This window comes from Schistocerca serialis, chromosome 9, assembly GCF_023864345.2.
Source record: "Schistocerca serialis cubense isolate TAMUIC-IGC-003099 chromosome 9, iqSchSeri2.2, whole genome shotgun sequence".
NCBI lineage: Eukaryota > Metazoa > Arthropoda > Insecta > Orthoptera > Acrididae > Schistocerca > Schistocerca serialis.
Window position 1 is genome coordinate 415,640,054 of NC_064646.1, and position 25,783 is coordinate 415,665,836.

At 45.9% G+C, this 25,783-nt stretch overlaps 1 protein-coding gene across 1 annotated transcript in view; it reads left to right on the forward strand.

Moving 5' to 3' along the window:
* LOC126419661 (uncharacterized) overlaps nt 1-25,783 on the forward strand; it is a 733,764-nt gene that overhangs the window by 677,972 nt on the left and 30,009 nt on the right. The window contains exons 11-13 of the mRNA XM_050086850.1: nt 9,323-9,750; nt 15,629-16,077; nt 23,028-23,484. Coding sequence (XP_049942807.1) covers nt 9,323-9,750; nt 15,629-16,077; nt 23,028-23,484 — 1,334 coding nt within the window. The remainder of the gene's footprint in view (nt 1-9,322; nt 9,751-15,628; nt 16,078-23,027; nt 23,485-25,783) is intronic.

Here is a 25,783-nt window from a genome sequence, read left to right on the forward strand (position 1 = left end):
ACGTTATGATATGCTCGTTGCACAATACGGCCATACTCCCTTCTGTTCACTGCCGTATGATCAACCAGAATCTTCCCTCAAGTTTCAGTGCAGTCGAACACCGGTCCACTCTCTCATCCTAATGCCTCAAAACTCTGAATACTGCATGATTCGACCATTCGGCCTAGTGGAGACTCACAATGAGGCCCATTTCAAAATCTTACGCACGGTGTTAACGCTGTCGCACACAAGCACGCGGCTTCTCCGTGTCATTCGTGGTAATAACTCAACATCTGACGCCGTTCACTCCCCTCATACGAGATCTGTTTAAAAAATCCCGGAACATTCGTAATTTCGCGCCAATGGTGTGTGTTGGAGTGAAATGCGGTTGGCATCCCTGCACACGCCTACGTTAAATGTTTAAATGCCGGAAGTTTCATTGTTGAATGTCTGTCAGTTGCTGTGCTGTATTGAGTAGAATGTTGCGTCGCACAGTTTGAGAATTTGAAGATGGCATAGTTGGAGGAGCAACGCGCTGCATTAAATTTTGCGTGAAGCTCAAGAAAACTTTTACAAAGCCACATCAGATGATGAAGGAAGCCTACGGCGATGAGTGATTAAGCCGTGCTCGGTGTTACGAATGGTTCACACGGTTTAAAAATGGTAGGACGGTAGTTAAAGATGATCCTCGTTCAGGACGCTCTTTGACGTCTACCGATGATGCTCATGAAAGAAAAGTCAACGAAATTGTGGGTGCCAATCGAAGGCTGACAGTCCAAGGGATTGCAGAAAAATGTAACATTTCAGTTGGATCATGTCATGACATCCTGACACAGCATCTTGTAATGTATCGTACTGCCGCCGAGTTCGTCACGCTGCTTATCTGTGAAGAGTTTTTGGATGGCGCAAATGAGAACGAGACATCCCTTAAGAGAATCATAACTGGTGATCAGATGGGGGTCTGCGGCTATGATGTTGAACCAATATTCAGTTTTCAAAATGGGTCGGAAAACGTTCTCCAAAACCAAACGCAGGTCGTCAGATCTGGTCAAATGTCGAAGCCATGATGATAGTTTTCTTTGAATTTAAAGGATTAGTTCATCGTTAATTAGTGCCACAGGGACAAACTGGTAACCGGTGATACTATGGGGACGTGTTGCGACTCATGCCGTAAAAATGTGAGAAGGAAATGGTCTGAAATGTGGCGAAACAGTTCATGGTTCTTGCATCACGATAACGCACCCGCACATTCATTCCTGTTAGGGCGTGACTGCTGCACAAAAAAAGAAATCACTGGACTGTCTCATCCTCCAACTCTCCAGACCCGTCCCCTGGAGACCAAGGTTTGAAACCCCGTTCAAAGGACGAAGATTTGCAACGACAAACGAGATAAAAGAAAATTCGCAGACAGCACTTCGCGCGATCCAGCAAGAGGCGTACCAAGACTGCTTCCGGAATTAGAGGCGGCGCTGGGAGTGGTGTATCCATTGTGGAGGAGAATATTTCGAAGGAGACATGCACAATACGTAAAAGGTAAGCGTAGAAAAATTTTGTGGAGAAAGTTCTGAGATTTTTGGAATAGATTTCATTTACCCAACCAGGCCTGGTAAGAACACTAAACACGGCTAGCACTAATACAGTCTGGTGGCCGTTCCACCTGTCACAGAGAATTTCAACTCTAATCATTTACCACCAATGGTATGTATGTTTATGAACTTACTTTGACAACCTAAATTGCCTTCTATGTGCTTCAGCTCGTCCTACTAGCATCTATGCACGAACTACCCATCAGAGTACTGTATTAACTGTAATATCAGATACACCAGAATGAGACTACCCTGATGCGAAATTCCTGTGTAGACACGACGCATTGCTTACGCAACTGCATGATCTACATGATCGTAAAAAATTGAGCAACTGAGAGAGAAAAATAAACGATATAAAACTTTTTAGATGTTAACACTTACTGAATTCTCCCTGGACGCACATGTCGGCTAATAGTGAAAGCGTTTATACTTTGACATATATAAATTTCCAAATTTCACAGTTGAATAAAGCTGTGTGAAAACTATGAGTCCCGGAAAGAAAATTTGTCATGGTGCTTGTACTCACTGCTTGTCGTGCTTCAACCAGGCGATCGACAGTGTGTTAATGTGATAGTCCAGACATTGCCTCTCACGTTACGTAAGGTAACTAGACCTCTTACATCTACATCACTAGTCTGCAATTCACACTTAGCAGAGAGTTCATCGAACCACTTGCAAACTGTTTCTCTATCGAAACTTCCTGGCAGATTAAAACTGTGTGCCCGACCGAGACTCGAACTCGGGACATTTGCCTTTCGCGGGCAAGTGCTCTACCAACTGAGCTACCGAAGCACGACTCCCGCCCGGTACTCACAGCTTTACTTCTGCCAGTACCTCGTCTCCTACCTTCCAAACTTTACAGAAGTTCTCCTGCGAACCTTGCAGGACTAGCACTCCTGAAAGAAAGGATATTGCGGAGACATGGCTTAACCACAGCCTGGGGGATGTTTCCAGAATGAGATTTTCACTCTGCAGCGGAGTGTGCGCTGATATGAAACTTCCTGGCAGATTAAAACTGTGTGCCCGACCGAGACTCGAACTCGGGACCTTTGCCTTTCGCGGGCAAGTGCTCTACCAACTGAGCTACCGAAGCACGACTCCCGCCCGGTACTCACAGCTTTACTTCTGCCAGTACCTCGTCTCCTACCTTCCAAACTTTACAGAAGTTCTCCTGCGAACCCTTGCAGGACTAGCACTCCTGAAAGAAAGGATATTGCGGAGACATGGCTTAGCCAGGAGTCGTGCTTCGGTAGCTCAGTTGGTAGAGCACTTGACCGCGAAAGGCAAAGGTCCCGAGTTCGAGTCTCGGTCGGGCACACAGTTTTAATCTGCCAGGAAGTTTCATATCAGCGCACACTCCGCTGCAGAGTGAAAATCTCATTCTGGAAACATCCCCCAGGCTGTGGCTAAGCCATGTCTCCGCAATATCCTTTCTTTCAGGAGTGCTAGTCCTGCAAGGTTCGCAGGAGAACTTCTGTAAAGTTTGGAAGGTAGGAGACGAGGTACTGGCAAAAGTAAAGCTGTGAGTACGCGGCGGGAGTCGTGCTTCGGTAGCTCAGTTGGAAGAGCACTTGCCCGCGAAAGGCAAAGGTCCCGAGTTCGAGTCTCGGTCGGGCACACAGTTTTAATCTGCCAGGAAGTTTCATATCAGCGCACACTCCGCTGCAGAGTGAAAATCTCATTCTGGAAACATCCCCCAGGCTGTGGCTAAGCCATGTCTCCGCAATATCCTTTCTTTCAGGAGTGCTAGTCCTGCAAGGTTCGCAGGAGAACTTCTGTAAAGTTTGGAAGGTAGGAGACGAGGTACTGGCAGAAGTAAAGCTGTGAGTACCGGGCGGGAGTCGTGCTTCGGTAGCTCAGTTGGTAGAGCACTTGCCCGCGAAAGGCAAAGGACCCGAGTTCGAGTCTCGGTCGGGCACACAGTTTTAATCTGCTAGGAAGTTTCATATCAGCGCACACTCCGCTGCAGAGTGAAAATCTCATTCTGGAAACATCCCCCAGGCTGTGGCTAAGCCATGTCTCCGCAATATCCTTTCTTTCAGGAGTGCTAGTCCTGCAAGGTTCGCAGGAGAACTTCTGTAAAGTTTGGAAGGTAGGACACGAGGTACTGCCCGCATCTCGTGGTCGTGCGGTAGCGTTCTCGCTTCCCACGCCCGGGTTCCCGGGTTCGATTCCCGGAGGGGTCAGGGATTTTCTCTGCCTCGTGATGGCTGGGTGTTGTGTGCTGTCCTTAGGTTAGTTAGGTTTAAGTAGTTCTAAGTTCTAGGGGACTTATGACCACAGCAGTTGAGTCCCATAGTGCTCAGAGCCATTTGAACCATTTTGACACGAGGTACTGGCAGAAGTAAAGCTGTGAGTACCGGGCGGGAGTCGTGCTTCGGTAGCTCAGTTGGTAGAGCACTTGCCCGCGAAAGGCAAAGGACCCGAGTTCGAGTCTCGGTCGGGCACACAGTTTTAATCTGCCAGGAAGTTTCATATCAGCGCACACTCCGCTGCAGAGTGAAAATCTCATTCTGGAAACATCCCCCAGGCTGTGGCTAAGCCATGTCTCCGCAATATCCTTTCTTTCAGGAGTGCTAGTCCTGCAAGGTTCGCAGGAGAACTTCTGTAAAGTTTGGAAGGTAGGAGACGAGGTACTGGCAGAAGTAAAGCTGTGAGTACCGGGCGGGAGTCGTGCTTCGGTAGCTCAGTTGGTAGAGCACTTGCCCGCGAAAGGCAAAGGACCCGAGTTCGAGTCTCGGTCGGGCACACAGTTTTAATCTGCCAGGAAGTTTCATATCAGCGCACACTCCGCTGCAGAGTGAAAATCTCATTCTGGAAACATCCCCCAGGCTGTGGCTAAGCCATGTCTCCGCAATATCCTTTCTTTCAGGAGTGCTAGTCCTGCAAGGTTCGCAGGAGAACTTCTGTAAAGTTTGGAAGGTAGGAGACGAGGTACTGGCAGAAGTAAAGCTGTGAGTACCGGGCGGGAGTCGTGCTTCGGTAGCTCAGTTGGTAGAGCACTTGCCCGCGAAAGGCAAAGGTCCCGAGTTCGAGTCTCGGTCGGGCACACAGTTTTAATCTGCCAGGAAGTTTCATATCAGCGCACACTCCGCTGCAGAGTGAAAATCTCATTCTGGAAACATCTCCCAGGCTGTGGCTAAGCCATGTCTCCGCAATATCCTTTCTTTCAGGAGTGCTAGTCCTGCAAGGTTCGCAGGAGAACTTCTGTAAAGTTTGGAAGGTAGGAGACGAGGTACTGGCAGAAGTAAAGCTGTGAGTACCGGGCGGGAGTCGTGCTTCGGTAGCTCAGTTGGTAGAGCACTTGCCTGCGAAAGGCAAAGGTCCCGAGTTCGAGTCTCGGTCGGGCACACAGTTTTAATCTGCCAGGAAGTTTCATATCAGCGCACACTCCGCTGCAGAGTGAAAATCTCATTCTGGAAACATCCCCCAGGCTGTGGCTAAGCCATGTCTCCGCAATATCCTTTCTTTCAGGAGTGCTAGTCCTGCAAGGTTCGCAGGAGAACTTCTGTAAAGTTTGGAAGGTAGGAGACGAGGTACTGGCAGAAGTAAAGCTGTGAGTACCGGGCGGGAGTCGTGCTTCGGTAGCTCAGTTGGTAGAGCACTTGCCCGCGAAAGGCAAAGGTCCCGAGTTCGAGTCTCGGTCGGGCACACAGTTTTAATCTGCCAGGAAGTTTCATATCAGCGCACACTCCGCTGCAGAGTGAAAATCTCATTCTATTTCTCTATCGTCGCACTCTCCATACGCACAAGGAAAAACGAACACATAAATCTTACCGCGTGAGCTCCGATTAGTCTTTATCTTTTACGATGGTCATTTCTCCCTATGTAAGATGGAGGAAAAAAATATTTTCGCATTCAGAAGAGACATTTGTAGATTCAAATGTCGTGAAAAGATCTCCACCCTAACTCTCATGTCGTACCCGCGACACTCTCTCGCCATCGTACACACATCAAGAAAAGTTTTCCATCACCCCGCTTCCCAGAACTCCTGATGTTGTATCACAGACACAGCCCCTTGGATTGTTCAGAGATGTCACTAAACCAGCCCAAAGATGTAAACAACCGTGCATGAGCAGCGCCTGTTAGACGGAGGGAGTCCGACAACGGATCTGTTCCAGTCATTCTACCACGAAGGAGGCACACGGCTCGTGTTGTCTGTAGTTCGACCATGCCTAGACGATCAATACCGCGGTTCGATCGCACCCGCATTGTTACTTTGTGCCAGGAAGGACTCTAAACAAGGGAAGTCTCCAGGCGTCTCGGAGTGAACCAAAGCGATGTTGTTCGGACATGGAGGAGATACAGAGAGACAGGAACTGTCGATGACATGCCTCACTCAGGCCGCCCAAGGGCTACTACTGCAGTGGATGACCGCTTCCTACGGATTATAGCTCGGAGGAACCCTGACAGCAACGCCACCATGTTGAATAATGCTTTTCGTGCAGCCACAGGAAATCCTGGTACGACTCAAACTGTGCGCAATAGGTTGCATGATGCAGAACTTCACTCCCGACGTCCATGGCGAGTACCAGCTTTCCAACTAGGACACCATGCAGCGCGGTAAAGATGGTCCCAGCAACATGCCTAATGGACCGCTCAGGCTTGGCATCACGCTCTTTTCACCGATGAGTGTCGCATATGCCTTCAACCAGACGATCGTCGGAGACTTGTTTGGAGGCAACCTTGTCAGGCTGAACGTCTTTGGCACACTGTCCAGCGAGTGCAGCAAATAGAGGTTCGCTAATGTTTGGGGGTGGCATTATGTGCGGCCAACGTACGCCGCTGGTGGTCATGGAAAGCGTCGTAACGGCTGTACAATACGTAAATGCCATCCTCCGACCGATAGTGCAAGCATATCGGCAGCATATTGGCGAGGCATTCGTCTCCATGGACGACAATTCGCGCCCCCATCTTGGACATCTTGTGAATGACTTCCTTCAGTATATCGACATCGCACGACTAGAGTGGCCAGCATGTTCTCCAGACATATACCCTATCGCACATGCCTGGAATAGATTGAAAAGGGCTGTTTATGGACCCACGAACCACACTGAGGGATCTACGCCGAATCGCCGTTGAGGACAATCTGGACCAACAGTGCCTTGATGAACTTGTGGAAGTATGCCACGACGAATACAGCCACGTATCAATGCAAGAGAACGTGCTATTGGGTATTAGAGGTCCCGGTGTGTATAGCAATCTGGACCACCACCTCTGAAGGTCTCGCTGTATGGTGGTACAACACGCAATGTGTGGTTTTCATGAGCAACAAAAAGGGCGGAAATGATGCTTATGTTGACCTCTATTCAAATTTTCTTTACAGGTTCCGGATCTCTCGGAACCGAGGTTATGCAAAACTATTTTTAATGTGTGTAGAAAATGAGCAGTCACTTCTCTGACTTTTTTCGCTGTCCTCCTTCAGTCCTATCCGATAAGTATCGCATAAAATTCAGTACTACTGCAGAAGAGCGTAATATAGGCAGTCTGGTGGCACCATTTTCAAGAGGACAATGCTCGTACACACATGGCGTGTATCTATATTAATTGTATGTGTGATGCTGAGGTACTCCTTCGGCCAGCAAGATCCGTAGATCTGTCCCCGATAAAACTTGAGTGGAACCAGTGGGGTAACCCAATCCCAGTACCAGTATTCAGGATGTCCAGGACCACTTACAACAGCCGTGGGCCAGCTTGCCTCAGAGGTGAATGCAAAGGCTGTGACACCCTTCGCTATCGAATCAGTTCACCCACCCAGGCCAGAGGGAATGCAACATCATATTGACAAGTGTGTTCATAGTGCGAAGTTCTTTGTAAATTTGACTCGATATTTAAAATAACATCTCACGCCCTGTCAACCCGTGAAGCTCCACTGCACTTCCTTCTCCTCCTCTCCCCCCCCCCCCTTAGGTGGTTCACGTTTTTGTCAGGCAATATACATACAGGGTGTCCACAGTTAAAATTCCAGTTTCAAAATGCTGTAGATAGAGAACGACTGTTCGGAATGACCTCAGATTTGAACAGCGTATTATTGTCGCAATGGAAAACGTCACGGAACAAAATAATTAACGAAATTTACCAATAAATGATGATCTTAACGTGTATGGAGTCGGCTACATGTGATAGATGAATCGCTATACAACGGCTATGACTTGAGTTACACGTAGCACCATCAGTACTGCTCAATATACACGACTGCGCAAGTTCGGTAGTCAACCTTACCGGACGGGAAAAGTCGGTTTTTAAGTGTCCTGAGGCCAAAAAACGGCATAAAAAGCAAAATTACATCATATTTAATTGTCCTGGGCCCAAAAACCTCTTGAAAACAAAATGACACAACTTTCTAATTGTCGTAAGACTGGTGTGAGATATGTTCAATATACTGTCCACCGTTTTCTGACACAAGCTGAAATCGAGAAACAGCATGTTCCACAACAAATTGGAGCATCTCGGGAGTCACGTTCAGGATGTTTTGCGGATTGCATGCTTTCAGTTCAACTACGTTCGAATTGGAGCACTGAACACAACATCTTTCGAATAACATCCCAGCCAGAAGTCACACAGATTAAGATCAGATGATATGAACTGTCAGGCTTTAGGGAAATAGCAGCTGACAGTTCTAACATTTCCGAAATGCCTCTGTAGCAGTCACTTCTATGCAGTGTGCGGAGGTACGCCATCTCATATAAAAAAGATCCTACCCACACAACCGCGCTGTTCAAGGGTTGGAATGTCAACAGATGGGGATGTTTGCAAGACAACAACCATCTGCACGAACAGTTGGACGACGTTTGCAGCAGCATGGACTATCAGCTCGGAGACCAGGGCTGCGGTTACCCTTGACGCTGCATCACAGACAGGAGCGCCTGCGATGGTGTACTCAACGACGAACCTGGGTGCACGAATGGCAAACCGTAAATTTTCCGGATGAATCCAGGTTCTGCTTACAGCATCACGATGGTCGCATTCGCGTTTGGTGACATCGCGGTGAACGCACATTGAAAGCGTGTATTCGTCATCGCCATACTGGCATGTCACCCGGCGTGATGGTATGGGGTGCCATTGGTTACACGTCTCGGTCACCTCTTGTTCGCATTGACGGCACTTTATACAGTGGACGTTACATTTCAGATGTGTTACGACCCATGGCTGTACCCTTCATTCAATCACTGCGAAACCCTACATTTCAGTAGGATAATGCACGACCGCATGTTGCAGGTCCTGTACGGGCCTTTCTGGATACAGAAAATGTTCGACTGCTGCCCTGGCCAGCACATTCTCCAGATCTCTCACCAACTGAAAACGTCTGGTCAATGGTGGCCGAGCAACTGGCTCGTCACAATACGTCAGTCACTTCTCTTGATGAACTGTGGTATCGTGTTGAAGCTGCATGGGCAGCTGTGCTTGTGCACGCCATCCAAGCTCTGTTTGACTCAATGCCCAGGCGTGTCAAGGCCGTTATTATTGCCAGAGGTGGTTGTTCTGGTTACTGATTTCTCAGGTTCTATGCACCCAAATTGCGTGAAAATGTAATGATATGTCAGTTCTAGTATAATATATTTGTCCAATGAGTGCCCGTTTATCATCTGCATATCTTCTGGGTGAAGCAAGTTTAATGGGCAGTAGTGTATATAAATTTTTAAACAAACACTTCTCCTGAAATAGTTTTGGGGGTTGGATGACCGGGATCGCAGCGTGGTGGTATTGGTGGGTAGCTTTCCTGGTACTGGAGTGCAGCAGCGTGGCGTCTGCCGCAGGGGCGTACGCAGAGCGGCTGGGCCACTCGCCCGTGCTGGCGGTGGTGATGCGCGGCGGCCGGCGGCAGCTGGACTGCCACGGCTTCGTGTGCGAGCGCGCCGAGGACGCGGTGGTGGTGGCGGCGGCGCTGTACCAGGCGCTGGTGGCGCACCTGCAGCGCGAGGGCGCGGGCCGCGAGCGGCAACCCACTAGCCGGCTCGACGGCGTCAGCTACGCGCCCGCCGCCTCCAGCGTCGCCGGCAGCAGCGAGGCCGCGCCCTCCGCGCTCTCCGCCGCCTCGGAGCCCGCGGACCCCACCGCCGGCCGCGAGCCGCCGCCGCCCGCACAGGACACCACCGCGCCGCCGCTGCCGGCGCCCGTCCGCCCGCCCCGCAAGAAGAGGTCCTCCGTCTCTTCCGCCAGCGAGGACGGCGAAGACGCCATCAAGGTACACCGTCGCTGTGTATTTCTTCCCATGCTACTGGGGCCCATAGTGCTCCACTCAGTTTTTTTTTTTTTTTTTTTTTTTTTTTGTTATTGGTGTTCACCTTATACAAAGGCTGGCTGGCAGCGGATACATCTACTCCGCTCTTCAGCCACAAGAATTACAATAATAGACAAAAAGGAGACAGAAAAGTAACAAATCGGTGGTTAAAAACAGGAGATACCATAAATAAAAACATGTAGCCGTTCACACTCGACGAAAACACACCAAAAACTGTCGGCACTGCACACAAACACTGACGAATGAGATGGTACAAGTGGACGAGGAGCGTGGCGGTGAAAAACACTAAATCACAATCACGATGGCACAGACACTAAACTGATGGCGAAGATCTCTGGCGCGCGAATGTCCACTTAGCGTGTGGGAGTCCGGGGACCTGCCAAGAGGGGAGGAAGGTGGTGGAGGATGGGGAGGGAAGAGCAGAGATGCCAATGGCAGGGGAGATGAAGGGAGGAATAAAGGTAGGAGGGGGTTGGGGAAGCATGGGGGGAGGGGGAGGAAGGGAGGATGGAGGGAAGGAGAGAGAAGGGAGAGAGGGGGCCCTAAGGAAAGGACACAGGAAGTGCGAGGGGAGGATCAAAGTTGATAGGAGGGGTAGACGGAGGGGAGGAGGGCATCATCAGGGAGAGGGAGCTGGTGGAAGTCACCTTGGGAGAGGGTAAGGAGGGTGGAGAGATGGAGAGCAGGTGGGACGTGGAAATACAGGCGCGGCAGCGGACAGGGGTCGGAGAGGATGGGAGAGACAAGCGGGTGAGGGAGGTGTATAGTTTACGGGAGGTGTATAGGATCCGTATCCGTTCGAGGAAGAGGAGGAGGTGGGGGAACGGAATAAGATCGTACAGGAGCCGTGTGGGGGAGGGGAAACGGATACGATAGGCGAGGCGGAGAGCATGGGGTTCAAGGATTTGAAGGCATTTGTAAAAGGTAGGAGGGGCGGAGATCCAGGCAGGATGGGCGTAGCAGAGTATAGGGCGGATGAGGGATTTATAGGTGTGGAGGATGGTGGAGGGGTCCAGACCCCATGTGCAGCCATAAAGGAGTTTGAGGAGACGGAGCCGGCAGCGTGCCTTGGCTTGGATTGTCCGGCTCCACTCAGTCCCCTTAGCCGGAATTATCGTCCTGCACCGGCCAGCTCTCATGCTGCGCAGTGAGGCCGCAGACTCTGTTGCTCGTGCAGCACGACATGGAGGTAGGATCTCATGGAGATCTTTTGTACTCTTTCTCAGTCTAAATGATAGCTGCATTACACTTATATACAGGGTGGTCCATTGATAGTGACCGGGCCAAATATCTCACGAAATAAGCGTCAAACGAAAAAACTACAAAGAACGAAACTCTTCTACCTTGAAGAGGGCAACCAGACGGCGCTATGGTTCGCCCGCTAGATGGCGCTGCTATAGGTCAAACGGATATCAACTGCGTTTCTTTTTAAATAGGAACCCCCATTTATTATTACATATTCGTGTAGTACGTAAAGAAATGTGAATCTTTTAGTTGGATCACTTTTTTCGCTTTGTGATAGATGGCGCTGTAATAGTCACAAACGTATAAGTATTTGCTTCGTGACACGTTACCTGAGTTGAAATGGACCGTTTACCAATTGCGGAAAAGGTCGAGATCGTATTGATGTATGGCTATTGTGATCAAAATGCCCAACGGGCGTGTGCTATGTATGCTGCTCGCTATCCTGGACGACATCATCCAAGTGTCCGGACCGTTCGCTGCATAGTTACGTTATTTAAGCAAACAGGAAGTGTTCAGCCATATGTGAAACGTCAACCACGACCAGCAACAAATGATGATGCCCAAGTAGGTATTTTACCTGCTGTCGCTGCTAATCCGCACATCAGTAGCCGACAAATTGAGCGAGAATCGAGAATCTCAAAAACGTCGGTGTTGAGAATGCTACATCAACATCGATTGCACCCGTACCACATTTCTATGCACTAGGAATTGCATGGCGACGACTTTAAACGTCGTGTTCAGTTCTGCCACTGGGCACAAGAGAAATTACTGGACGATAACAGATTTTTTGCACGCGTTGTATTTAGCGACGAAGCGTCATTCACCAACAGCGGTAACGTAAACCACCATAATATGCACTACTGGGCAACGCAAAATCCACGATGGCTGCGTCAACTGCAACATCAGCGACCTTGGCGGGTTAATGTATGGTGCGGCATTATGGGAGGAAGGATAATTGGCCCCCATTTATCGATGGCAATCTAAATGGTGCAATGTATGCTCATTTCCTACGTAATGTTCTACCGATGTTACTACAAGATGTTTCACTGCATTACAGAATGGCGATGTATTTCCAACACGATGGATGTCCGGCACATAGCACGCGTGCGGTTGAAGCGGTACTGAATAGCATATTTCATGACAGGTGAATTGGTCGTCGTATCATCATACCATGGCCCGCACGTTCACCGGATCTGACGTCCCCGGATTTCTTTCTGAGAGGAAAGTTAAAGGATATGTGATATCGTGATCCACCGACAACGCTTGACAACATGCATCAGCGCATTGTCAATGCATGTGCGAACATTACGGAAGGCGAACTACTCGCTGTTGAGAGGAATGTCGTTACACGTATTGCCAAATGCATTGAGGTCGACGGACATTATTTTGAGCATTTATTGCATTAATGTAGTATTTACAGTTACTCACGGTGCAACAGCATGCGTTCTCAGAAATGATAATTTCACAAAGGTACATGTATCACATTGGAACAACCGAAATAAAATGTTCAAACGTACCTACGTTCTGTATTTTAATTTAAAAAACTTACCTGTTACCAACTATTCGTCTAAAATTGTGAGCTACATGTTTGTGACTATTACAGCGCCATCTATCACAAAGCGAAAAAAGTGGTCCAACTAAAACATTCATATTTCTTTACATACTACACTAATATGTAATAATAAATGGATGTTCCTATTTAAAAAAAACGCAGTTAATATCCGTTTGACCTATGGCAGCGCCATCTAGCGGGCCAACCATAGCGCCATATGGTTTCCCCCTTCAAGCTAGACAAGTTTCGTTCTTTGTAGTTTTTTCGTTTGACGCTTATTTCGTGAGATATTTGGCCCAGTCACGATCAATGGACCACCCTGTATAATGGTTTTATGCATATAGACTGAACCGGTCAGTGAAAATTTGTACCAAGGCCGGGAATCGTGCTTATTGGACATGTGCGTTAGCCACTAAGCCACCTCAGCGCAGCGGTTCACACAAATGCACAGATTATCCTGACACGCCTCCCTTCTCAATCCAAATTCCTCCTTAGACACAAACAGAATTACCAAATAAACTGTTTTTGATGTTGCCGAGCAACAGTCACAAAATAATTTTTAAATGAACACACTGCTGTTTCACTGTATTGTTCTTTATTTAATTACGACCCAGGTTTCGACCTTTTATGCCAATTTCAAGTTATGTTTATGTCATTAACACATAATGTAGCACATCAAGCTCAAAACTGGCCATAAATTAGGAAAAATATTCACTCCCCATAAAATGGCAGATGTAAAATCATCATCTTGTAGAAAGGTCAGTAAATGATAGTGGGAGCACGTCATATTTAATAAAAACAGATTTACTCTGGTATATAAAAGATGAGCACATGATCTTGTGTCAAAGGACATATGTCCATCTTCTATATATCAAAGTCAACCTGTTTTTATTAAATATGACTTGTTTCCACTATTATTTACTGAACTTTTTACAAGATGATGATTTTACATCTGTCATTTTTTTCTAATTTGTGGCGAATTTTGAGCTTGATGTCCTGCAATACGTGTTAATGACAAAATTAACTTGAAAATGGCATACAAGGTCGAAACCTGGGCAATAATTAAATAAAGAACAATATAGTCAGATGACGGTGTGTGTTAATTTAAAAAGAAGGAATTGCCAAGGGTCTCCATGTTCTGAAATAGCACCTCAGCATTGAATGTAAATGGAGGTTCTTATACAAATGAAATGACAAAGTTTCAGGAACTTTATGGGTCTGATACAGATATGACTTTATTTATATAGACTGAAAGGGAGTGAATATTTGTACCAAGGCCAGGAATCGAACCCAGGTCTCCTGCTTCCTAGGCAGGTGCATAAGCCACTAAGCAATGATTTTATTTTCGTAAAGATTTGTTCAACAAGAAAAATGATGGTGACAAAGCACCTCCTTGTTTGACTTCTGAAGTAACAAAGAACATTTCTGTGAGAGTGTTTTGTACTTTGACTCTATAATTTTATTCTGAATGCACTTTTACACCAGCTACATTAATTTGTCTGGGATTCCATATTAGTTTCCGTTAACAGTATCAATTGCCTTTATAAAGTCTATGAAAAGAATGTCACACTCTGAGCTTATTCCAATTCCTTTTCAAGTAGGATTTGTGCAATGAAAGTATTTTTCACTTACTGTTGATCTATTTCTTCTAAAGCTACCTTGTGCATCATCAATAATTTAATAATTTATTCCAGATGTAGTTGTGGTCTTGATGAAATTATGTTTGTATTTTGCATGCAGAGGTGAGTAATGATATTCCCCTGCAGTTGTTGTAAATCAGACGATCTCCTTTTTTATATATTGGATGAACTAAAACATCTTTCAGTTTTTCTGGAATTTGTCCTTCTTTCCAAATCTTGACAGTGCCTAGACTACGGTTAATAACGTCTGATGACGGCGTTGTAAGACGAAACTCTAGATAAACGATTTGTAATTAAATTTGTTTCAGCAATGACAGATGCACTTAACGAAAAATAAATTTTAGGTGTTATTTGGCACTTATTAGAAAGAGAGCAAGACGCAAAGATTGAAGTGAAAGAGCGCTGTCTACTGCCTTCTAAATATTGTTTGATGTGTTTGTAAGTACATATTTTCTCGAGCACATTGATGCATGTATTTTTAAATATTTGGAACACACGTCTCCCCTTCTTTCAGTTCTCATGTGTGTGTACAATTTACCATATGACCTTCGTCAAGAGCATTCACTGTTAATTTTGCTTTAGTCATTAATAAACTCCACAATCAAAGTATTCTGTTACTATATTCCAATCTTTCGCAAAAGTAATAGTTCTTCATAATCTTCTACCGTTCAGGTGCCAAACTGCAAAGCAGACAGCACATGTAGTTCTGTCGCTGATGTGGAACCAAAAACGGCCACTCGTAACAGGTTGGTTGGACAGCTTACATGCAAAAAATCTATTTTTTATTGCATGAGGACGGAATTAAACCGGAAACTATCAAAGAAGCGTTTAAAAAGATACCCGCAACGGTCGGTGTTGATAAACTCCCCAAGTTTTTGCACCAAACTAATGACGAAGTTATTATAATTTCCGACTCAAATTCTGTTTTCATTCGAAAATGGTTAGAAGCGACATGCTTGAACAATACAGTGCGGAAGGTGTTCACGAATCCAGCACACTACGATGATAATGGGTGTTTGAGGATACAAATGTACCATATTCAAAATTGGTGTGAACTGAGCACGAAAAAGCTTTGTAAGGGCCATATTTTAGAAGGAATAAGGCGCCAGGGGCGCTGCACTAGACTCACTCGCCATGAGCAGTCGACTGAGACAAGGAAGATGGTCGTTTAAAACGGACTTTAGACGATAAATGCATGTTGATTGTTTTTGTATCAGCTAAACTTTACAAAGGGTCGTCTTCGTGCGGGGCTTTTTCACGGCACAGAATAGGTAGGCTATGTGTATCCATTTCAGGTTCGAGGCAGCCTATAAGAGGTTGTCTCTCCCTACACCCTGTACATTTGAAGAAACGGGACACTTTAGGTTTAATAAATGTGTTTCAGGTCCTGTCCTCAGAGGAGATACCACCGCCGCAGAAGTCCGGAAAGAAACAACAGTCGCAGTCGAAGACGCAACAGGAGCAAACTCGTAAGTTACCAGCACCAACACCACCGCATCAGCAGCAACAACAGGATGGGCAGCACCAAAAGCACCAGCAGAAGCCACAGTTACCACAGACGCATCAGCAGAACCAGAGGCACCAGTTACCACAGCACCAGCTACAACAGCAAGAGCATCAGCAACAGAGGCACCAGTCACCGCAGCGGCAGCAGCAGCAACAACAACAGCAACAGCCTGCAGCCAGCAGCGACCCCAGGAGGAGTACGGGCCCGGGACCAGACTACCACGACGTCCGGCGTCAGCACAGGCCCGCCCCTGGCGGCGACATCCTTACCAAGGTCGCCATTCCACGCAGCAGCAGCTTCCTCAACGCCGGAGGACCGTTGTCCAGGTCCGTACCACGACGAGAAGCGAACAAGATATTAGTTGTTGTTGTTGTGGTCTTTAGTCCTGAGACTGGTTTGATGCAGCTCTCCATGCTACTCTATCCTGTGCAAGCTTCTTCATCTCCCAGTACCTACTGCAACCTACATCCTTCTGAATCTGTATAGTGTATTCATCTCTTGGTCTCCCTCTACGATTTTTACCCTCTACGCTTCCCTCCAATACTAAACTGGCGATCCCTTGATGCCTCAGAACATGTACTACCAGCCGATCCGTTCTTCTAGTCAAGTTGTGCCACAAACTTCTCCACAATCCTATTCAATACCTCCTCATTAGTTATATGATCTACCCATCTAATCTTCAGCATTCTTCTATAGCACCACATTTCGAAAGCTTCTATTCTCTTCTTGTCCAAACTAGTTATCGTCCATGTTTCACTTCCATACATGGCTACGCTCCATACAAATACTTTTAGAAACGACTTCCTGAAACTTACATCTATACTCGATGTTAAAAAAATTTCTCTTCTTCAGAAACGCTTTCCTTGCCATAGCCATTCTACATTTTATATCCTCTCTACTTCGACCATCATCAGTTATTTTGGTCCCCAAATAGCAAAACTCCTTTACTACTTTAAGTGCCTCGTTTCCTAATCTAATTCCCTCAGCATCCCCCGACTTAATTCGACTGCATTCCATTATCCTCGTTTTGCTTTTGTTGATGTTCATCTTATATCCTCCTTTCAAGACACTATTCATTCCGTTCAGCTGCTCTTCTAAGTTATCAATCATAATTGGATCCGTCCTTGTTGAAGCAAGTAAACAATTCCACCAAGAGTGCATTATTCTCCTTCATTTGCCCACAATGAGCGACGTATTTTAAGGACCATCTCCTCTCTTTCAAATATACTGTAGGAACGGGAAATGAAACAGATGGTGTCCCAAACCATTAGATAAACGACCTTGCCACAGTGGTTAACACCGGTTCTCGTCAGATCCCCGGAGTTAAGCGTTATCAGGCTTGGCTAGCACTTGGATGCGAAACAGTCCGAGTCTGCCGAGCGCTGTTGGCAAGTGGGGTGCACCCAGCCCTTTTGAGGCCAGTTAAAATGATACTTGACTGAGAAGTAGCGGCTCCAGCCACGAAAATTGACAACGACAAATGGAACGGTGTACTGACCACATGCCTCTCCATATCTGCGTCCAGTGATGCCCATCAGCTGAGGATGATACTGCGATCCTTCGGTACCGTTGGGCCTTCCGGCGCCTGTTTGGAAGGAGAGAGAGAAACTTTTAAAATTATATGAGTGGTAGAGGTTTCTATGCTATCACGAACATCAGATAATAGAATTTTGCAAGGTACCCGATTCGAAATATGCTTTCCGTGCATTTTTCTTCGATGTGTTCGCTTGCAAAGTAATTGAGACGGACCAGTATTCACTATGGTGCCAGTTCCTATACAACAATCCGCTCTTGGATAAACTACGAATATTTCATACATGCACTTCTAGTGAGTATCACTAATTTCAAGATTTTAAACATGGCTGAAACAGCAACTATTGAAATTCTTCACGGTAAATGATGACAGCCAAAACAGTTGCAGGATGAAGATTTATTAAAATTCTTGACCACGGTTTCGGTATATATAAATATACCTTCATCAGAAGTAAAATACCTAAATTACATCCTGCAATGGAGATTAATAAAACAATTGTGCCAAAGGCAATTTTTTTATTAATCTTCATTGCAGGATGTAATTTTAGGTATTTTACTTCTGATGAAGGTATATTTATATACACAGAAACCGTGGTCAAGAATTTTAATAAATCTTTATCCTGCAACTGTTTTAGCTGTCATCATTTACCGTGAAGTATCACTAATATTGTACTTACTATTCGATGCACTAAGAGAAGATGTTATATCAATACTTATATCCATTTGGCTTCAGCGTCTAGGGGATGATTTCAGATAAGTCATCACTATAATGAGCATCATCCGGGTTCTTACTTGTACGAGACTGGAGCATTTCAGTAGAACTTCAAATTTGGCATATTTATTTCGACGATTTCTCAACACACGGTTGTTTACAAGAAGTTTGGTTGACAAAAACACAGTATACAATTTGTTATAGAGAAGAGAGCTTCTTGCACAACACTTCTTGGAACAAAAAACATGCTATGCGTGCAGTACAGGTTCATAGAAAGACAGATACGGATCGCAAATCGTTTGATTCCAGACTGATTTCACACGCATTCAGTTCTATATAAACCACTACTGTTTTCCCAAAATGTTCTAGAAGCTATTTGTTCAAAGTGAAGATTACAATGACACCCTGTTTAACAAACAGTATGCTACCAAATAAAAAATACATCTTTCTGTGTTTTCGAAAATATGAGAAAAAACTGGTAATAAAATCTGTTTGATATACTGATAAACAGAATATTGCCAATTTATATTTATTAAGTACAGAATATATACATTTATATACCTTATGGGGCTCCAGTACATATATAAAAACACACGCATATTCGAATTCAATGTTGTGGTAAAATTTCAAAGCAATCGGTGGAAAACTTTCGTAGATTTATGACTTTGAAAAAACGAACATTGACATGTTTATTTATATAAATTAGACCAACTACTGCAATGTCTCTATTTGCTTTTGTATTGACGACCATGTACTGAGCTGACCAGAAGTCCTGTTCTTCGTGTCAGCATACTTCACTAATTCCCACTATATCTAACTTGAATCTGTCCACACTTACCGCAACATAGTAACTTTGGGAGACTTGAAGAGTTTGGGGTGACATAAACATATTAAATAGTGTAACCCCTACAGTGCATTGATACTTTCGAAACAATATCAGTCAAATTCTCCAGTTGAGTGTGTATGGTATTGTGCAAGCAAGTTCAGAAATATGGTATTAATACTGCCACTGTGCGTGCCACTACTCAAATGCGTTTTTTCGTCAAGATATACTTTTCGTTTTATTGAATTAAAACATTACAAATGGCAGGATCTTACCGTCCCTTTAGTGCTTTTAATGTGAATGTGATGCCTGCATGTTTTGTATTGACTTTTCACTAATAGTTTCCTCGTTGGCTCTGCTGCTTTAAATAAACAGGCAAAAGAAACAGTGGGACCATAAAAGGCGAATAATGAAACATAGCAAGACTGACAAGGAAGTCTGGAGCGTAAGGTGGGAAGTCTGTTTCCCCCCACTCCCCTCCTCACCTACCGAAGACATTCTTCTCAGCTGCCTACTTGTACGAGGGTCCCTCAAAAAGTAATGCCTCCTTTTTTTGTATTTGTCAACAATTTCAAACGCAGCTACGTAAACTGAAAATCACAACATTGACGATTAATTTCTGACTTTTCAGTATAATCTCCTTCCATTTCCTCAGTTTTGATCCATCTTTTAACAACAGCATGTATTCCAGTGTGGGAAAACGCGCAGCCCTGCTTCCAAAGCGATTGACGGACGAACCTTTTCACGGCCTTCTCATCTTCAAAGGGAATCTCACAATGAGCTTATTCTAAATGCCAGAACAGATAGAAGTTCTGGCAGTGCCATATCAGGACCGTATGGGGGATGAGGAAAGATTTCCCATCCAGTTTTCACAATCTCTTCAGTAGTGTGTCGACTGATATGTGTTCTTGCGCTTTCATTCTATTGAAGACGTTCTTTAAGGTATTTGCGGGTTCTGACGTATTGGACATAATTTATTATGCGTTCTTGCTCCAGAAAAAACAATAACGATTCCCTATTTATCTCAGAATAGTGTAGCTGATCGCACACTTTTGAATTTTTTCTTCTTTGATGAATTCCTGTGATACCACTCCATTGATGTGTCTTCGATATTGACTCAAAAAAATGTACCCGTGTTTCGTCTCTGGTAACAACTTTTTTCTAGGAACTCCTCTCCCTGCAAACGGAATTGCTGGAACAGTTGGGACGCAATTGTTTTACTTTTCCCTTTGTTCTGATTGCATAACATTCCTGGTATCCAAGTTGCACAAACGTTTGAGTATCCCATTTACTAAATAACTGCTTACAACATCCGCCCTATTCACCGCCACCACCTCCCATCATGGAATGAGGAGGTCTAAGGATGGTAAAAACTTACCTAAACAAATGTTTTTTCTGTCGAGACTGTTAGGGTTGAAAGGTGACTACACTGAGCCACAGCGCCAGAGATTGCGCCAAAGAGTTTTATTCCGCCGCCTCCACTGGCAGTGCTTGTCGAGAACTCGTAGTAGTCAGTGCTTGATGAGATGTCGTAGTGAAAAGTTCTTGTCTAGAAGTCGTGGTGGAGAGTGCTTGTCAAGAACTCGTAGTAGTCAGTGCTTGCTGAGATGTCGTAGTGAAGAGTTCTTGTCGAGAAGTCGTGGTGGAGAGTGCTTATCGAGATGTGGTAGTTGTGAGTCGGTGTTGAGATGTTGTAGTAGGGAGTGCTTGTTCCATGTTTTATGCAGTTGTTTGATGGGCTAGACAGCAGATGTTGTTTGAATGGAGATATTGTAATGATCAAAGTGCTTTTCGTCAATATATATGAAAGTAAAAAAAAATTCCCTTTTCTTTTTATTATTTCAATGTCTTAAATAATGCGTCATTACAGGTTCAGTCAACATAGCATCTGGCTTGTGTTCTTGTATTAGAGTGTAATTCTGGTTTCCTTACGCAATTATAGTATTTCTATTTTTTTAATTACTTCAGTATAAATGGTATTTAAAATTTCTTGTCTTATTGAAGAAGAACCGTGCCAGATGTGTACGTTGAATCAGACTTCCACACACAGAACAATTACACTTGTGCTTTGGTTTCGTACGTTTTATAGTTGCTGGGGACTTAATTAATTAATTGTGTTAACGGAAAATTTCATTTCATTCTTTGTTGTTATTCTATGCAGTCAGATTGCGTACTAAAACTAGTCAGGGCCAACCGTTTACGAGACAGGGTAACCGGACAGACAACTAAAAAAAAAATTAAGAGTATTTGCATTTCATATCTATATAATTAAGCCCCCATGCAGGGTCTATTTTTAAAGCTCTTTTAGCCAGACCACTGTTCTCCACAAGAAATGTTCTCAAAAATTACCGTTGAATGATAGTCATGACACTGCTTTTTGGTGTAGGGAGGCAGTGGGACTCAAATCAATTGCAGCCATCCGGTGGTGACCACAAATGATGTTATCGATTCGCGGAATGTTATGTGGAATTACTGAAGTCAGTGGCCTGCCGCTCCATGTTTCGTCAGCCAACGGTATTTGCCCTTCAGATTCGTTACAGCGACCAACCCATCGTTTAACAGTGCTGATATCCATAATTGCATTACAGTACACAAACAGTGGTAAGCCAAAACGTTGTGACCACTGCCCACCGCGGCGCTGAATACCGCCTGTGAAGTTGCGGGCACGTGACGTGATAATAAAAGTATGCAGACACAGAGGGGTATCACACTAGTGAAGATATGGGCCCCAAATGGGAAAATCGATTGAGATAAGAAACTTTGACAAAGGTCAAATTGTTATTACGCAGAGCCCGTGAATGAGTATCTCGAAAACGGAGAAGCTGGTCGAATATTCATGTGACACTGTCGTGATCATATACGGAGAGACGCAGGAGGGCACTGAAGCTGCCACTAGGTGATAAATGGTTCGACTTCCACGACTCTTCACAGAACGTGGGGTTCGGAGTAGTCTACCCTGTAAAAAAGGACAGATGGAGATCTGTGACATCTCTACCGAAAGAGCACAACGCTGGTGCACGCACAAGTTTTTCGGAGCACACGTTCATCGTACATTGTTCCGCAGCAGACCATCCCTCCGTGTATACATGTTCACCCAAAGACATCGTCAATTACGATTGCAGTGGGCACGGAACCATCATGATTCGACCGTCGATCAGTGTAAACGTGTCGGCTCTTGCGGCGAATCAAATTTTTGGTACACTAGGTCAATGGTCGTCTCCACAAACGCCGTCATCGAGATGAATGGCGGCTCGGAACGTGCAGCGTACCACGCACGCAGACTGGTGGGAGCAGTATGATGGTGCGGGAGACATAACCCTGCGGTTGCGTGAGACTTGTGGTTGTAATCGAAGACACGTTGACAGCTCGCAACGACCTGCATTTCTTCAAACTCGATGTCTTTCCCGAAGACGATGTCATGTTTCAGCAGTTAACTGTCAGTGTCTCGGAATCAGAACCGTTATACAGTGACTTGAGCCGGCCGCTGTGGGCGAGCGGTTCTAGGCGCTTCAGTCCGGAACTACGCTGCTGCTACGGTCGCAGGTTCGATTCCTGCTTCGGGCATGGATGTGTGTGATGTCCTTACGTTAGTTAGGTTTAAGTAGTCCTAAGTCTAGGGGCTGATGACCTCAGATGTTAAGTCCCATAGTGCTTAGATCCATTTTTGAACAGTGATTTGAGGAGCATTATAGTGGACTCATGTTGACGTCTCGACGACCAAATTCGCCTGATGTAAATCCTATGGAACCTATCTGGGTCTTTATCGGATGCCATCACCTGTACACAAATCAGCGGCCCGTTATTTACGCGAATTACATGACCCGTGCGTAGACATCTAATGCCAGATACCTCCGCAAACCTACCAGCAAACTCTCGAATCCCTTACACGCAGAACCCATTTCGTTCCGAAGACGGACAAACAAGCTATTAAGCAGGTATTCGTAATGTTTTGGCTCAGGTTTCAGTCTTTCGTTGACGTGAATGGCGCTGTCTAATACAACATCGCTTTATGTCATTTTGCAAGCGACTTTGGTACTGGCATCTGTTGACGCACAAACTACTACTGTATTGGATTGGAGACGAAGCTTTGCGGAATTGCGCCAAACTGAAATTTTGCGCATAACAAACTGCATTGAAGGGGGACAAACTAGCAGGCATTACTTTTTGATTGACCCTTTTAGAATAAGGATTACTCGGCACTCGTGCAGGTACAGTGGACGCGGTGGTGCGGGCGGCGTCGGCGTGGGCGACTGCGCTGCCAGAGGCGTCGGGGGCGGCGGGGGCGGCACCCTGCACAGCAGCGACGGCGGCAGCAGCCCGCTCGGCTTCAACGAGCTGTTCACCGAGTTCCGCGTGCACGAGGGGCTGCACTCCACCGACGACATCCTGGACGCCATCATCGACGCCGAGGGCATGTCCTTCAACGACCTCAAGCCCATCTACAAAGAGTTCCTCCTGAAGCTGGCGTTCACGCTGACGCGCGACGAGCTGTACCAGCGCAGCAAGAGCATCATGCGACGCCAGCGCAAGAAGCAGCAGAAGCACCGCAAGGGCCTGTACGCCCCAGGGGGCGCTGGGGGCGGCCTCAAGCGCGCCTTTCGCCGCTCCGTCTCCAAGCTGAAGCCCAGGCCGGGCAGCTTCGAGTTCACCTCTGTACTCTTCCAAGTAAGTCTTTTTTTCACAAATTACAATTAACCCTGAATGAAATTTTCGCTCTGCAGCTGAGTTTGCGTTCATATGAAACTTTCTGGCAGATTAAAACTGTGCCCTCATCTCGTGGTCGTGCGGTAGTGTTCTCGCTTCCCACGCCCGGGTTCCCGGGTTCGATTCCCGGCGGGGTCAGGGATTTTCTCTGCCTCGTGATGGCTGGGTGTTGTGTGCTGTCCTTAGGTTAGTTAGGTTTAAGTAGTTCTAAGTTCTAGGGGACTTATGACCACAGCAGTTGAGTCCCATAGTGCTCAGAGCCATTTGAACCATTTAAAACTGTGTGCCGGACTGAGACTCTAACTCGGGACCTTTACCTTTCGCGGGCAAGTGCTCTGCCATCTGAGCTACCCAAGCACGACTCACGCCCCGTCCTCACAGCTGTTCTTCCGCCAGTACCTCGTCTCCTACCTTCCAAACTTCACAGAAGCTCTCCTGCGAAACTTGCACAACTAGCACTCCTTGAAGAAAGTATATTGCGGAGACATGGCTTTGCCACAACCTGGGGGATTTTTCCGAAAGTAAAGCTTTGGGGACGGGGCGTGAGTCGTGCTTGGGTACCTCAGATGGTAGAGCACTTGCCCGCGAAAGGCAAAGGTTCCCAGTTCGAGTCTCGGTCCGACACACAGTTTTAATCTGCCAGGAAGTGTAATTAGCCCTTCCACTACGCATTTAATAAATCAGCCACAACATTATGACCACGTATCTAAGAGCCGGTATGTCCACCTTTGGCACGGATAGCAGCAGCAACTTGTCATGGCATGGAAGCAATGAGGCCTTGCTAGGTCGCTCGATGGAGTTGGTACCACATCTGCTTACACTCGAGTCACCTAACTCCCGTAATTTCGTGGATGGGAGTATGAGCTCTGACATCACGTTCAATCACATCACAGATGTATTCTATCTGGTACAGATCTGTCGAGTTGGCGCGCCACCACACCAGTCCCCTAGAACTTCGAACTGCTTAAACCTAACTAACCTAAGGACATCACACACATCCATGCCCGAGGCAGGATTCGAACCTGCGACCGTAGTGGTCGCGCGGTTCCAGACTGTAGCGCCTAGAACCGCTCGGCCAGTAAAGCCAGCCATCTCATTGACTATGACGTCATATGATAAATCGTACAATGATAAACGAGGGTTGCCAGAAAAGTAATGCACCGCATTTTTTTCTTCAACAATTCTTTATTGAACATAATGAGAGTTACACACATGAAAGGATGTTTTGCATACACACCCTATTTTTCCACGTAATCTCCACCCCGTTCTATGCCTTCCTCCAGCGCAAAACGAGGGCGTGTATGTCCTGGCGGTACCAATCCTTGAATTAACGTCGGAGCCAGTGCTTCACCGTATTAACTGTGTTCAATGATTGACATGTGCATCGCCAACTGCCGAGTCGTAACGTGTCTGTCCTCGCGGATGACGACTTCAGCTCTCTGCAGCATGACAGGTGTGACACCCGTAGATGGTCTCCCTGACCGCCGTTGATCGTGGACCTCCGCCGAACCGCCTTCTGATGACCTCAGCTACCGTCCCCAACGACTAATTGTACTTCTGTCGACAGCAAACGCTTGCACAAGCGTTTGTGAATATTACCCACAGTTTCTTTTTCTGCAGTGAGAAATTCGACGACGGCGCGTTGCTTGTAACGTACATTTTGAAACAGTCCTGCAGCTATGCTATCTATCGGGAGTGACGGAAACTTGGCACGATCGCTCAGGAGAATTCAAATAATACATACGTAACGTTTCGCATTCGTAGCATTGTTTTCGGTTGAGATAAAAATGTGGTGCATTACTTTCTGGGCAACCCTCATAGTTTTGTACGTACATTCAGTGATATATGTGAATACTACCTGAAAAATGTGTTGCGATAATTAACGGTAAAGAAATAATAAATTAAAGCGTCATCCCTGATGCGGCACTTTTACTACATGGACAGCGAAAATGTAGTAAGCGATACACGTTTAATCTTATTATTTCGTGGAAGATGTCGGCGAGAAACAATTTCGTAAAGGTTTGAAATTAAGTGTGAACATTGTAAGTCACGAAGTACTGTTATTCTCAAATACTGGATGGATACAAACTTGGTATATGCTCTCAGTTAGCCACGCTGTCTAGTGAGTTATACTAGGTTTGTGCATAAGTTCGTAGCGTTCTTGTTTTGCAAGTCGATATTCCGGTCACTATGCGTTTATTTGTCGATTGTTTTTTTTATTTCTAGTTCTTTGTTTCTATTTGATTTAACATATTGTCAT